This window comes from Stegostoma tigrinum, chromosome 21 (genome assembly GCF_030684315.1).
Source record: "Stegostoma tigrinum isolate sSteTig4 chromosome 21, sSteTig4.hap1, whole genome shotgun sequence".
NCBI classification, from domain to species: Eukaryota; Metazoa; Chordata; class Chondrichthyes; order Orectolobiformes; family Stegostomatidae; genus Stegostoma; species Stegostoma tigrinum.
Genome location: NC_081374.1, coordinates 27,894,844 through 27,908,770, shown reverse-complemented (window position 1 = coordinate 27,908,770; position 13,927 = coordinate 27,894,844). Strand labels below are relative to the sequence as shown.

Genomic DNA, 13,927 nt, shown 5'->3' with positions numbered 1-13,927 from the left:
AAATTACTCTCATGTATGGATAAGGAAAAGTGAGGAAAAATGGTAAATCATATAGTTCAGAAGATGTCTTGAGGTCTCTGGTATGACTGATGCTGAACATTCTTGATACGTCTTGATTCATTCACTGCATCAGGCTCAATTTCCTCACAAACCACCAGAGGTGATTAAAAATAAATGCAACCTGACTTATCTTACTTATCAGCAAACCAGAGGATACCAGAAACCACAAAGTGAGAAGGTCAGACCAAACAGGAGGGTGAGGACGTGAAGCTTGTGTTACTGACCATTGCACCATACCATTGCTTGGATTTGCTCTTCAACCAGCATATTTGCACTGAACCAGGCACCTTTGTGCCTGGACTTCAAGGAAAAATAAATAGCTTACACTTGTGGTGTGCCACCACTGCTGGAATTCCCAACCCACAGCTATTTTTCATTGTTATGCTGCCCCTCAATGATATTTAAAGACATTTTGAATTCCATACATATGTTGGCAGTTCTACTTCACCCCTACCTCTCGACTCTTCCACTGCTTCTGATTTCTCATGTTGCTTTTGGACATCTAGTGCTGAATGAGCAAAAATTTCCTCCAGCTAAGGAAAACTAAAACATTACAGTCCCTGAAACTAATTACATTCATCTTCCCTTACCACTGTCTGTAGCTAAGTCTGACTGTCCACAAACTCAGTGATCTGTCTTACCCTACAGTGAGTTTCCAACACCATATCCACACCATCACTAAGTTCCAACTCTGTTACACTGACAGTCTTCAGCACAGCTTCAGCTCATCTGCTGCCAAAACCCACACTGATTGTCTAGGATACATCTAGTCTCAAATGTTCCAATGCTGGGCTTGGTAGCCTCCCATTAGGCACATTCCTTAAAAATGAACATATCCAAACATCAGCTGCACATATCCCTACAGATCCCATCTCACAGTCTCCCATCACCTATGTTCACTGGCCTGCATCCACTCTGGCCTGACAGGGATGCAAAAATTAAATCAAAACATTATTTTCAAATCACTTATTGGCCTCATAGCTCTCTAGGTCTGTGACCCCCTCCAGCCCTACATTCCCCAAAAAACAACTCTGGGTGATATTTCATATTTCTTGGCAGGATGGGAGAAGTGGAACAGATATGGAGGAATCCAATAACTCCCACCCCCAATGTCTGTGTCAATCAAGCATCAGATGGCCAAATAGTGGCTGCCCAGTAGAAAGGAGGGTCACTGTAGATGCATGAAAAGCTATTTCCCTACTATAAGCTGTTCCGTTTCCAATCCTGCAGCTATTATTAGGACCAGCTTGTCATGCCTGTCTTTTAGGTTCCCACAATATAGTCAATTAGTGTGAATATACATGTGGATTATGGGTATCCATTCTCCACCATACATGATCCAAAAGGATAATGCCCCTGTTGCCATTACAATTCTAAAAGGCCTTAACCTCATTATCAACTTTTACTATTAATTTTTTGAGATGTCTAAGAAGTCATTAATTATCTCACAGATGTTGTCACCTTCCCCTGTAGAACCTGCTAGTACATTCAAACATGGCCACATGGCAATCCCTTTAAATCACACTTCTGCTGCCTAGTTTTAGCTTGCATAAACGACTCAAACTATTTGATATCAATCTTGTGAGAAATGCAGTGGGCAACGAAAAAAAAAACCTGCAAATGCCCTGTGAAAACAGTTTAATAAAAGGGCTGCCTCATTCATGTGTCTTCTGCACCCAGATTATCAGCTTGGATGTCTCATTAATGGTGGTCTGCATGTGCGTGTGCAGCTCTTTGCGTTCTTCCAATTTTAACTTGCTGTGACACTCTGCTGTGAATTCCCTTGTTTCACATTACTCCTTGAAATCTACCTTTTTGATAAGAAAATATTGGGCGGATGGCCTAAAGCAATACATGACTCAATGTCAAGTTTTGCTTCACAGCCTCCAGTGAAGTACCTTGGAACTTTTAATTATGCTAAACAAATGTTCATAGAATCACAGAATCCCCACAAAGTGGTAACAAGGCATTAAGCCCACAAGTCCACACCACCCCTCCAAAGAGCATTGCACCCAGACCCATTCCCCTACCCCTGCATCTCCCTTGTCCAACCTACCTAACCTAAACATCCCTGGACACTACATGCAATTTACCATGGCCAATCCACCTACCCTGCACACCTCTGGATTGTGGGAGGAAACTGGAGCACAGTGAGGAAACCCACACAGACAAGGAGAGAATGTGCAAACTCCACACAGACAGTTGTCCAAGACTGGAATTGGACCCAGGTCCCTGGCACTGTGAAGCAGCAGTGCTAACCACTGAGCCACCGTGCCAACCCTATTGTCAACATGTCCTCCAGCATCTAACTTTATAACCTGGAGTTGAAATTGATACAACTGTAACAAACAGATTATAGAACAGCAACAACAGTGTCAGATTCAAGTATAACTCAATAACATTAGTCCTAGTCCATCGCTATAACTGGAGTGGCATACCCTGTATGCCTCATGCAGAAGTTAGTGCAGATGTAATTAATTGCAATTTGATATTTCTTACTATGGGTTCTGTTTCCATTCAATATTTATTATTCTATGTAACATTGCTTCCTGAAGGGTAAGCTGAGGATTCACAGCAGAGTAATTTTTCTTTTAATATATATGGACATGTTTATACACTTTCACAAATTTACCAGTTTGTAAAACTCAATGAAAATAATGTTTGGTTGAATTCTCCCTTATTTCACTTCCATGTCATTTGACTCACAACTCTAGATACTTTATCAGTAAAAATATCTCTCTGTTTCATAATGAATACTTAACAGAACTAACTGAATTTCAACCAAACACTGAACAGCAACAATGGATTCAAATGGGAAGCAAAATTATAAAGATAGAGAGTATTTCAAAAGAAAACGTGGCAATCTTGGGGTCATGTGGACCTTGATCGCTGGGTAGTTGTAGAAAACATCTGCTTTGATAAACAGACCAAAGCTGGCATTTTCAAAAGTATTTTTAAAAGCATTTCCACAGTTATATAGGCAAGATCTGTGTGCTGCTTAAGTAAAGTGTACGCGACTTTTGTCAGTTTCACGTAGTGCTGATTCAATTTTGGCAAGGAGGCACCAATTACTGCATTGTTAACTGGGCTTGGTCATATTCTGAGGGATGTGTCCTCTGTATTGGAATCATTTGGGCCAACTTGGATGACCTCGAGTAAATCCCTATTCTTCCCTCATCATCTCTGCTCCCACCCTGTCATGCTAGCAGTGGTCAGTTCTGAATGTTCACCTGGAAATTACACTGTGTTCACTCCACACTAAATTATAGCACCCACCCACCACCCCCAACAGGCAGGACCTTGGCCCCTTAAAATGTTTCTACCAATTCACACAACCTTTTTCAAATGAAACCAAATACTCTGACAATTTATTGTAACACAGTCACATATCTATGATCAATATAGTGTTTAGTTACATCCTATACAGAAATATTCTGAACAATTTTGATCATACAATAGGTCTATAAATGTCTTGCAGACATTGGAGATGAAAGATGAGTGCAGGAAAAGAATTGAAAGCATAATTTAAGTTGATAACATTTTTATTTCCAAATCTCAAACAAAACTAAATATTTTTTCTATGAATCAAAAATACAAGCATTTTGTACAATCTACCATGACATCTACAAATTCTACCAATGGAGAAAGAGCAGGAATAAGTACCAAATAAATAACTTGCAAGAAGTGAAATCAAGTTAACATGCTTGCAAAAGGATAGTGGGTGACAGGTGCAAACAATGCACCTTCAACAATTTCAGAAGGACTTGGTCTTCCCATTACGCTAGCTTGCGACAGTACTTCCCAGCTTTCCTCGCCAATTCTTATTTAGCTCCCTTGGATAACTGACAGATATCCAACAGGGCTGTATTAACTGTGTCCTCCAGGGCTTTAATAGCCCTCTGTATCCCCTCCATTTCCCTCATCATAACTTCAAGGAGATCTTGAAGGTGCCTACTGATGCCATCCATAAAGGAGATCAGTGTCTCTCTTGTGGAATGCCATAGAGCCATGTTGAGCAAAATTTCCCATTGGTCTCCTTTTTTGTTAGGAAGCGTCTGCACATCAGAGAAATTAGAGCTGCAAATGTTTATGGGCTTGACGCAAAAATTCAGTTTGGTCCCCATTGGCTTCAAGTAAAGAACAAATTTCTTGGGGGTCATTTATTCAAAGAAAGAAAGTTAACCCAATATATAACAAACACAATTAATCTTCAACAGAACTACTGCCATAGCAGACACAGATTTGTCAAACATTCAGATAGCATCTGTTATCATGTGAAAAAAGTAATCCACTTGCAAACTGTATGAACTGAATATCAAGAATGTGCATACTAACCGTGCATAAGCTACTAAGGACTGATGTCATTCCTGGGAGATGGGTATTCTGAGTCTTGCTTTGAGACCCCGCAATACCACTGACTTGGAGGAATTGCTACAATCAACCTGCACTCATTTGAAGATAACAAAGTGTGAAGCTGGATGAACACAGCAGGCTAAGCAGCATCTCAGGAGCACAAAAGCTGACGTTTCAGGCCTAGACCCTTCATCAGAGAGGGGGAAGACTTCCAGCCAGAGGGCTTATGAAATCAGTTCCTCCAGTTCTGCCAGCTATTTTTCAATATTTGGAACCAGGAAGAACAAAGAAATGGGTCTTGTGCAAGATGCTGTTCTGCTGTCAGACAGATAGCATCATTTTTGAATAATTTAATCACCTGGGACTGTAAGCTATATTTGGTGAAATGTATTAATTTATCTGAGAGGGTTTTGGCAAGGGAAGTGGGTTCCTCCAGTGAGAATTTTATCCTTTCCTTCATATTTAGGGAAGTAACTGTTCCTAACAGAACATAGAACATAGAACATAGAACATTACAGCACAGTACAGGCCCTTCGGCCCTTGATGTTGTGCCAACCTGTCATACAGATCTCAAGCCCATCTAACCTACACTTTTCCATGTACGTCCATATGCTTATCCAATGACGACTTAAATGTACCTAAAGTTGGCAAATCTACTACCGTTGCAGGCAAAGCTTTCCATTCCCTTACTACTCTCCGAGTAAAGAAACTACCTCTGGCATCTGTCCTTTATCTTTCACCCCTCAATTTAAAGCTATGCCCCCTCGTGCTCGCCGTCACCATCCTAGGAAAAAGGCTCTCCGTATCCACCCTATCTAACCCTCTGATTATTTTATTTGTCTCAATTAAGTCACCTCTCAACCTTCTTCTCTCTAATGAAAACTGCCTCAAGTCCCTCAGCCTTTCCTCATAAGACCTTCCCTCCATACCAGGCAACATCCTAGCAAATCTCCTCTGCACCCTTTCCAAAGCTTCCACATCCTTCTTATAATGCGGTGACCAGAACTGTACGCAATACTCCAACTGCGGCCGCACCAGAGTTTTGTACAGCTTCACCATAACCTCTTGGTTCCAGAACCTGATCCCTCTATTAATAAAAGCTAAAACACTGTATGCCTTCTTAACAGCCCTGTCAACCTGCTCGCACTTGAGCCAGAGCATGTCCTTATCTGACAGTGCTCACCTCGCTGTTCTGCCTTATATTTAAAATAATTTTTCCAAACCAGGTTCAGAAATGTTATTATGAAGCTCTTTTTAAAATAAAAACTGCTTTAATAGTAATTAAAACACCTAACTAAAGCACCTACTAATTAACCTAGTAAGCAAAAGGAGATCTTTTTGTCTCAACCAGAACTCTCAACAAAGGATAAAGAATTAATACTCTTAAATAATTTCATAAAGGAACATAGAAGCGAAATTCCAATAAAAACACTTTAATATAATTGTGCACAAAATGACTTCAGAAAATTATGTTAAGAGTCAATTTCTGAAACTACCTGATGGTACTAATGAGAATTATAATCAGATTCTAGCACATTTCGGGCCAATAAAACCTCAGTCAACACTTTCGCAAGTTGAATAACTATTCAATTAGCTTACGTTGCCTAATTGCAGCAAGGTTGAACTCTCCAATCAAAAAACCACAAATGGACATAAAATCTCATTATATTCACGCATGAAGCTCAATTTCCCTTATTCAGAGAATTTAAGCACATAGCTTGCCTAACTTCTAACCCATTAAGAATTCAGCATCACCCGTATTCTCCAGTTTTTTTAAAATAAATATTGAAAACATTTCCATAATCAGTTTCTCTCAACGATGAATAAATATATAACCTGCAGTGTTATTGATACTTACAAAATGTAGAAGGTCACAGATTTAATCCTAAATTACTTCAGCACAGTTATCACAGTAGAAGGACATTGACAATTGGCCTTAGTGCCCTCGTGGCTGATATTCTTCCTTTCCTGATCAGGGTCCCCAAATGTAATCTCTATCCAGCCCAATTCAAGGTGAATCGGCAGAGGTGACTGTCAGATAAGAACATGCTCTGGCTCAAGTGTGATGTATCCCATGGTCATCCATGTCAACAGTGTCAGTCTGGACAGACACACGAAGAATGTCCAATTAGATAACGTATCAGAATATTTCATTGTGTGTAAAACTGAATCGCATTGACAGTCCATACCTGGTGGACGGTACAAGGAATCGTAAACAAAGCTCCGAATTGGTGCAAGTGTGGCTCAGTGTGGCAATACTGTGTGGTCCTTTTCATGCTATTTTAACTGAGCATGGCAGACTGATTAAAGATGTGCATTCTGTTCAGATCCCATGTTTTGCAGAGTTAGCAGTTAGTACAAGTTCTGGCCTGAAACATGCATTTCCTCAGAATTTTGATCAATATTGTTATATTTCATAATGATCCTAGCAACACTATGGTTATCAAACACAAATTTGGTACAAACAGTGGCCCTGTTAATCCACTCACATTGAGTGCTATAACCACCACAGAGGCAAAAGTTTAAAAGAGTTTCAAGGGAAGTCAGAAACTCTTCAAACTGTGTGTGTCTATGGAGACACTGTGCAAAGACAGAATGCTTCTGGAAGAATGCACGTGAGAGAAAGGCAAATCAACTCACCACTTTCATGTACTTTCACCATCTAATTATATATTGTGGTTTTGTGGCACTGCAACTAGGGACAAACAGCCTCTACATAAAATATAAATTCAAAAATTTAGTTTGGGCAATCTATAAATTGAAATAAAAAGGATGACTTCAAAACAAAAAGAAACTTTTTCATACTTTAGGATGCACTGCATCTCGACCCTCCTGTCAAAATTCAAACTGAAGAATTAAAATGGACTTTCATTATATTGTGGAATTAAAACTTTGAAAAAGTGAATTGTATGCATTATTGATCAGGAAAGGACAAAGTTATTTGGTTTAATTCAAAGCCTGTAATTATACACATTCCACCATCTCCTACAGATCTAATTTAAATGAGAGATGCAAACCACTGCACAAAGCAAAATAAAAACAACTAATTCCAAACTGAATAAAATGTCTCCAAATAAAATTTTGCTTTTTACAGTACTCTGGTGGGAACTATTCAACTGTAAATTTGTGAGCTTCCTAGGAGCATCATGTCGACAGCGTCAATGCAAATGTATGAAAAGAAAACATTTTTTGTGCTTTTCTCGCATTGCAGATGAATTTGCTCATCTGGATACTGATTGACTGGTGAATTCACCACAAATAAATTCTTTCAACACGTTTTTCCATTGCTCGAAAGCAGAGGCCAAAAAGATTGTCCTGTGTTTTAGGTTACATCCACAGCATGTGATGAGTTAGCTCATTCCCTGTCCATTTATGGACATGATGGGGCAACTGACCTCAGATTCCTAAAGTAGGATGGATTAGCATTCCTCATGGTTATCTATGATCCTTGCTGGAAACTCAAATGGGAACAAGATATCCATTTGCTACAAGTTGAAAAGTCAACCTACAATAAATAAAGAATTGCCATTCTGACAATTTGGAGAAGAGAAATGGAAGGGAAGAACATTGGCACAAAACAAAATAGAAAGATGAATCAAATTGAATGAGATGCAACAATGTCAATCTTCACATCTGGGATTTTTGATTAACTGGAATCCACTCTTTAAAGCTGTCATCAAGTGTGGAAAATACCTTTTAAAAAGTATCTCCCACGGTCAAAATGGACATAGAAGCAAGATGAAAGAAAAGCCAAACAAGGAAACGAAAATAATGTAAACTTTTTTCTAAATAAGAGAGAAAATGTCAGATAAAAAAGGCCGACGTAGTGGGACACCAGTTAAACAGAATAATCTATAAATTTAACAGTTGTTAATTACCAAGCAATTAATTAACTATTAACTAGTTAGTCTATAAAAATTAAATAATGTAACTTTCAAAAAATAAGTTTGGTCCACACCTGTAGGCAAAGTCTGCTTGGACATTTCTACCCTAATCTCACTTTCCAGCACTTGGCCTATAGACTTGAATGTTATGATGTCTCAAGTGCTCATCCACTTACATTTTAAAGGTTAAGGTCTGCTGCCTCTAATGCCTGCCAGGCAGTGCATTCCAGATTCAGAGTCATAGAGTCATATGGCATTGAAACAGTCCCTTCAGTCCAACCAGTCCGTGCTGAACGTGATCCCAAACTAAATTAGTCCCACCTGCCTGCCCCTGGCCCATATCTCTCGAAACCTTTTCTACTCCTATATCCATCCAAATATCTTTTAAACACTAATTGTACCTGCTAAAAACCTTTTGTGTAAAAAATATGCCTCATGTCTTTTTTAAAACTACTCTTTTCTCACCTTAACTCTAGTCTTGAGATTCCCCGTCTTAAGGGAAAGACTACCATCAACTCTTGTCTATAACTTTCATTATTTTATAAACTTCTATCAGGTCACCTTTCAACCTCCGACGTTCCTGTGAAAAATGTCCCAGCCTATTCAGCCTTTCCTTATAACTCAAACCTTCCAAGCCCAACAATATCGTGGTAAATATCTTCTGAACCCTCTCCAGCTTGATAATATACTTCCTATAACCGGGTAACCAGAAAGGGACACAGGTTTCCAGAAGAGGCTTTACCAATGTCCTGTACAACTTCAACATAGCATCCCAACTGTTATACTCAAAGGACTGAGCAAGAACAGCAAGAATGCCAAACGCCTTTTAACCATCCTGTTTATATGTGACGCAAACTTTAAAAGAATTATGTACCTGCACCCCTAGGCCCCACTGTTCTACATCACTACCTAAGGCCCTACCATTAATTGTATAAGCCCTACCCTTGTTTGTTGTACCAAAAACGCAATACCTCACATTTATCCAGATTGAACGCCATCTGCCATTTCTCACCCCATTGAACCATTTGATCGAGATCCCTTTATAATCTTAGAAAACCTTCTTCACTGTCTGCAATGCCACTAATTCTGGTGTCATCTGCAAACTTACGAACCGTGCCTTCTATATTCTCATCCAAATCATTTATATAAATGACAAACAAAAAAGGTCCCAGAACCAATCGCTGTGGAACACCACTGGTCACAGGCGTCCGGTCCAAAAAATAACATTCCACCATTACTTCTGTCTCCTGTCATTAAGCCAATTATGTATCCAATTGGCAAGCTCACCCTGAATCCCATGTGGCCTGACTTTACTATGTCGTCTATCAGGCGGAACCTTTTCGAAGGCTGACTCGAATCCAAATAGACAACATCTACTGCCCTGCCATCAACCACCATTTTGGTAACTTGCTCAAAAAAACTCAATTAAGTTTGAGAGACATGACGTTCCTCGGACAAACCATGCTAACTATTCCAAATCAATTCAGAACGTACAAATCCAATACAGATTCATGCCTTTCCCCTCCCCACTTCCCATTCTAAATATATATTACAAAACTTCTTAAAATGCTGCAAATGCTTCATTGGCCTCAAAACAGGTCAACATATTCTACAAATATATCTGCCCACCTTCTTAATAAACGGATAGAAAAGTCTGGAAAATGAAAAGGTCACCTTAAATTATATCTTAATTCAAAAATGTGTGTCTCACTATAACATCTTGTGCGTGAATAACATCACCAAAACTGACAGATATAACTTGAAAATGCTAGCCTCATGCCTGCAAAGTTTTGCTGATCATGGTCTGCTGCCAGTTTTGTTGAAATTAAAATCAAGTTAACATTTGGATGTTCAATGCATAGTTGTTTTCAAACCCAGCGCTATTCAAGAATCTGAAAATCAAACATGTAGCCTACCAGTTTCTTGGGTCTACCTCTGGGTTTCGTTCCTCCTGTGCCACCAGATTTCTGGAGAAAAGAAACAAGTAAATAGAAAGAAAAAACAAATCACAAATGTGCATATTTTGACACATTTTCAAGTGCTGTTAAACACATCCATCCGCAAGGATGAATAAAATAGCAAATTAATCAATGAGTGGAATGGGGAAAGTTGCTCAAAAGGAACATACAATATATGCAAACACAGACATCGTGTACAGCATTCTGCTGCTTATTCACCACCTTATCACCAAAGTGCAAGGAGAGAGAAAAAAAAAATACCGTTCACTAAAGGAAACCTGTCACCTCCACACTAGTGTTAGCCATTCAGAAATTCTATCTGCAACAATGTGATTGAGTTTTAGGCACGGATTTCAAGGAGAATGGTGCTCAGGAGCACCAAAGAAACTGCAAATCTCTGGAATTTGAGCATGGAGAAGCCTGGACAAACATAAAATCAAAGGGTGCAATTTTGTGATTCTACTTTGAAAAGTGTGGGGACAAGTATGTCAGAAAGACACACCTAATTGAGTTTTGAGAAGATTTGTAGCTCAGGTTGAGGTTCTGGATGTGAGTTTGCTCGCTGAGCTGGAAGGTTTGTTTTCAGACGTTTTGTCACCATTCTAGGTAACATCGTCAATGAGCCTCCAGCTTCACCGGAGGCTCACTGATGATGTTACCTAGAATGGTGACGAAACATCTGAAAACAAACCTTCCAGCTCAGCGAGCAAACTCACATCCACACACCTAATTATACGTCAATCATATTCACATTCCAGATCACCGTAGATTGGCAGCTTCTGGGGTTAAGGCCTATGGAATAACTTTGCAGAGGCCAGTATTCGGTCACCAGGTCACACTTTATTTACAGGTGGAGAGTCCGTCACGCTGGTCCAGCTCCCTCAGAGCCAGCCCTCAGAGAGTGAACAGGAAGTCCAATGCTCCTGTTTATATCTGTCAACCAGGGCTCTCTGATTAGACCAGATTACCAGCCCCAGTCAGGGAACTCATAATCTATGAGGTCCACCTGGCTGACCTCATCACAATCACTGCAGTCTGCTCCCCAGGATATCCAGCAGCAAGAAAGTAATTTTAACCTTCTTGTCACAGCGCGAAGGTCAGAGAGAGAGGATGGATCAGAAGCAAGAACGGGATATCTTTTGAGGCCACACTCTTGCCACTCCATTCATGTCTCCTACTGGTCCCAAATTGAGACAATTGATTGCATTCCCCTAAGCTGTCAGGAAAGTTGCTAATATGTTCACTCCTTAGTCATTTCTGTTCCCTCTCCTACTGGTCCCAAATTGAGACAATTGATTGCATTCCCCTAAACTGTCAGGAAAGTTGCTAATATGTTCACTCCTTAGTCATTTCTGTTCCAAAGGAATAATCCCAGCTTCTATAGTGCCATCCATTGTACCAATCCAGTAAATGTCACTAAGACCCTATTCAAAACTTGACATCCGTCCCAAAGTACAAACATCAGATAATACCCTGGCTGAGGCCTAACCGGTTACTCAAACATTTACCATGACATTTTCTCTTCCCTCCTTATTCCAGCCAAGCATTGCACAAACCTCTTAAAAATGTGATTCTCAAAATGTTCAGCCACCTTCAAAAGGTGCACATGTGAAGTTTGATTTCTTTGTACTCTGTATCATCCTTAAAATTGGAACATTGAAGATATATTGTCAACCTCTTTCTTCCAAAATGCAAAATTTCTTCAGACTCTGCAGTAAATGTCACCAAGTAATACACTACTAAGTTTCTACTCCTTGCAAACTCCTTACACACAAGTTCATGTCATTTCCATATCAGAAAGAGCAGTGGTCCTAATACAGAACACTGTACAGAATTAATGTACATCTCTCTAATCTGATCAACAACCTTTCACCACTGCTGCCTAAGTCTCTTACCATCAGAAGGATTAAAAAAGAGTCAGCTCAATGGGTCCAGGGGCCAATTAGTTTCCTATATTTCACAGGACTGCCCATTAGAGTTGGGCAGCAAAAGATAACATCAAAATGGAGTATTTTCACTATTACGGTAGATGTAGACAATTAAAGTTTGCATCACATTTTGGATCTGGAACAATCAAACTGATCCATCTTGTAATTGTCACTTCTACAGAACTGCCTTTCAATAATTAGATTGTCAAAGTTGTGAGATATATAAAGTTTTACATTAAGCAAAGCCAAACATAAGCATAGAAGCAACAATATTCTACTTTACGTGAAAACTTTGAGATGTTACACAAGTTAACAAATAGAATGTGACAGAGAAACAAAAACGTCTATTCTCTCATGCATCACATTTGATTTCTAGGATTATATATGCAAAAGAGATGAAAATATTTCGCTTAAAAAGGGGGAAAAAAGTCTATACGGTCAGAAGAACTAAATCAACGAGCAAGGAGACGCCAAACAGCAACTTTACTTCTCAAAGTCTTACACATCCCAGTTTTGAAATAAGTTAAAATCCATCCTTTTTCTTGACTTGGACATTAGTCACCAAGGTCACAGATTCCACTGTGGCTTGTGGTTTGTGAAGGGAGGAGAACTGTTTTACTAACTGCCTTGATAAAGAATGGACAAGAAGTTAACCACACATGTTGGTCAGAGAGTTGGAATGTTACGTACTGCCAGATCTGAAACCGAAGGTGTCAGGCAAATGGCCACGAAATTCCATGTGATATGCATCAGTTGGCACAATCATTAACAAAACAAAAACAAACCAAGTACTTTATTTTCTTAAAGTTCCAATGCAAACAGTTCTCATTTAGCATCCTCCATTCATAAAATTGATTTTGTTTTAAACATAAACTGATGCATGAGAATAGACATTTTTGTTTCGCTGTCAAATTCTATTTGTTAACTTGTGTAACATCTCAAAGTTTTCACGTAAAGGAGAATATTGTTGCTTTTATGCTTATGTTTAGCTGTGCTTAATGTAATAAATTCTCAAGCAAAGAGTTTCACAAGGCTTATGACACAGATGCGTTTCTGTGGCACACAATCTAAACAGTTCAGGGTTTGATGCACATATATAAAGCAAGCAACTTAAACGGATGTTAACAAAGTTGTTGTTTTTAAATCATCATCTTTCCAAATAAATCCTGTGACTGTACAGTTAAATTTCTTCATTATGATTAATAATTCAGATTGGCTATGTATATGCAACATTCAAATATAACCGACATTAACAGCCCAGAGAAATCAACTCCAATCAATTATATCAGAGATAATGGGAACTGCTGATGCTGGAGAATCCAAGATAACAAAGTGTGGAGCTGGATGAACACAGCAGGCCAAGCAGCATCTTAGGAGCACAAAAGCTGACATTTCGGGCTTGGCCCCTTCATCAGAAAAGGGATCAGAAAAAGAGTTCTTTTCTGTTAATTAGTCTAGAGACTAGAGACCAGTATCAATACCAAAAGGTTTCTGCCTACCAACAAACATATGGTTAGTTCTCAGCTAACTAAATAGCTTTGGCTAGGAACAAAGATAGAGAGAGAAGGATTTTGATTCTTTTTTAATTCATATTGTGGTGTGCGGGCATCACTGGCTGGCGAGCATTTACTGTCCATGCATAGTTACCCTTCAGAAGGTAGGTACTGAGCTACTTTCTTGAACAGCTGCAGTCCACCTGCTGCAGGTTGACCTACTATGCCATTAGGGAGAGAACTCTAGGATT

The 13,927-nt window shown here is 39.3% G+C and overlaps 1 protein-coding gene across 1 annotated transcript in view; it reads right to left on the bottom strand.

Moving 5' to 3' along the window:
• LOC125462926 (high mobility group protein HMG-I/HMG-Y) overlaps nt 1–13,927 on the bottom strand; it is a 97,878-nt gene that overhangs the window by 58,827 nt on the left and 25,124 nt on the right. Inside the window, exon 4 of the mRNA XM_059653414.1 lies at nt 10,214–10,264. Within this exon, the coding sequence (XP_059509397.1) occupies nt 10,214–10,264 (51 nt within the window). The remainder of the gene's footprint in view (nt 1–10,213; nt 10,265–13,927) is intronic.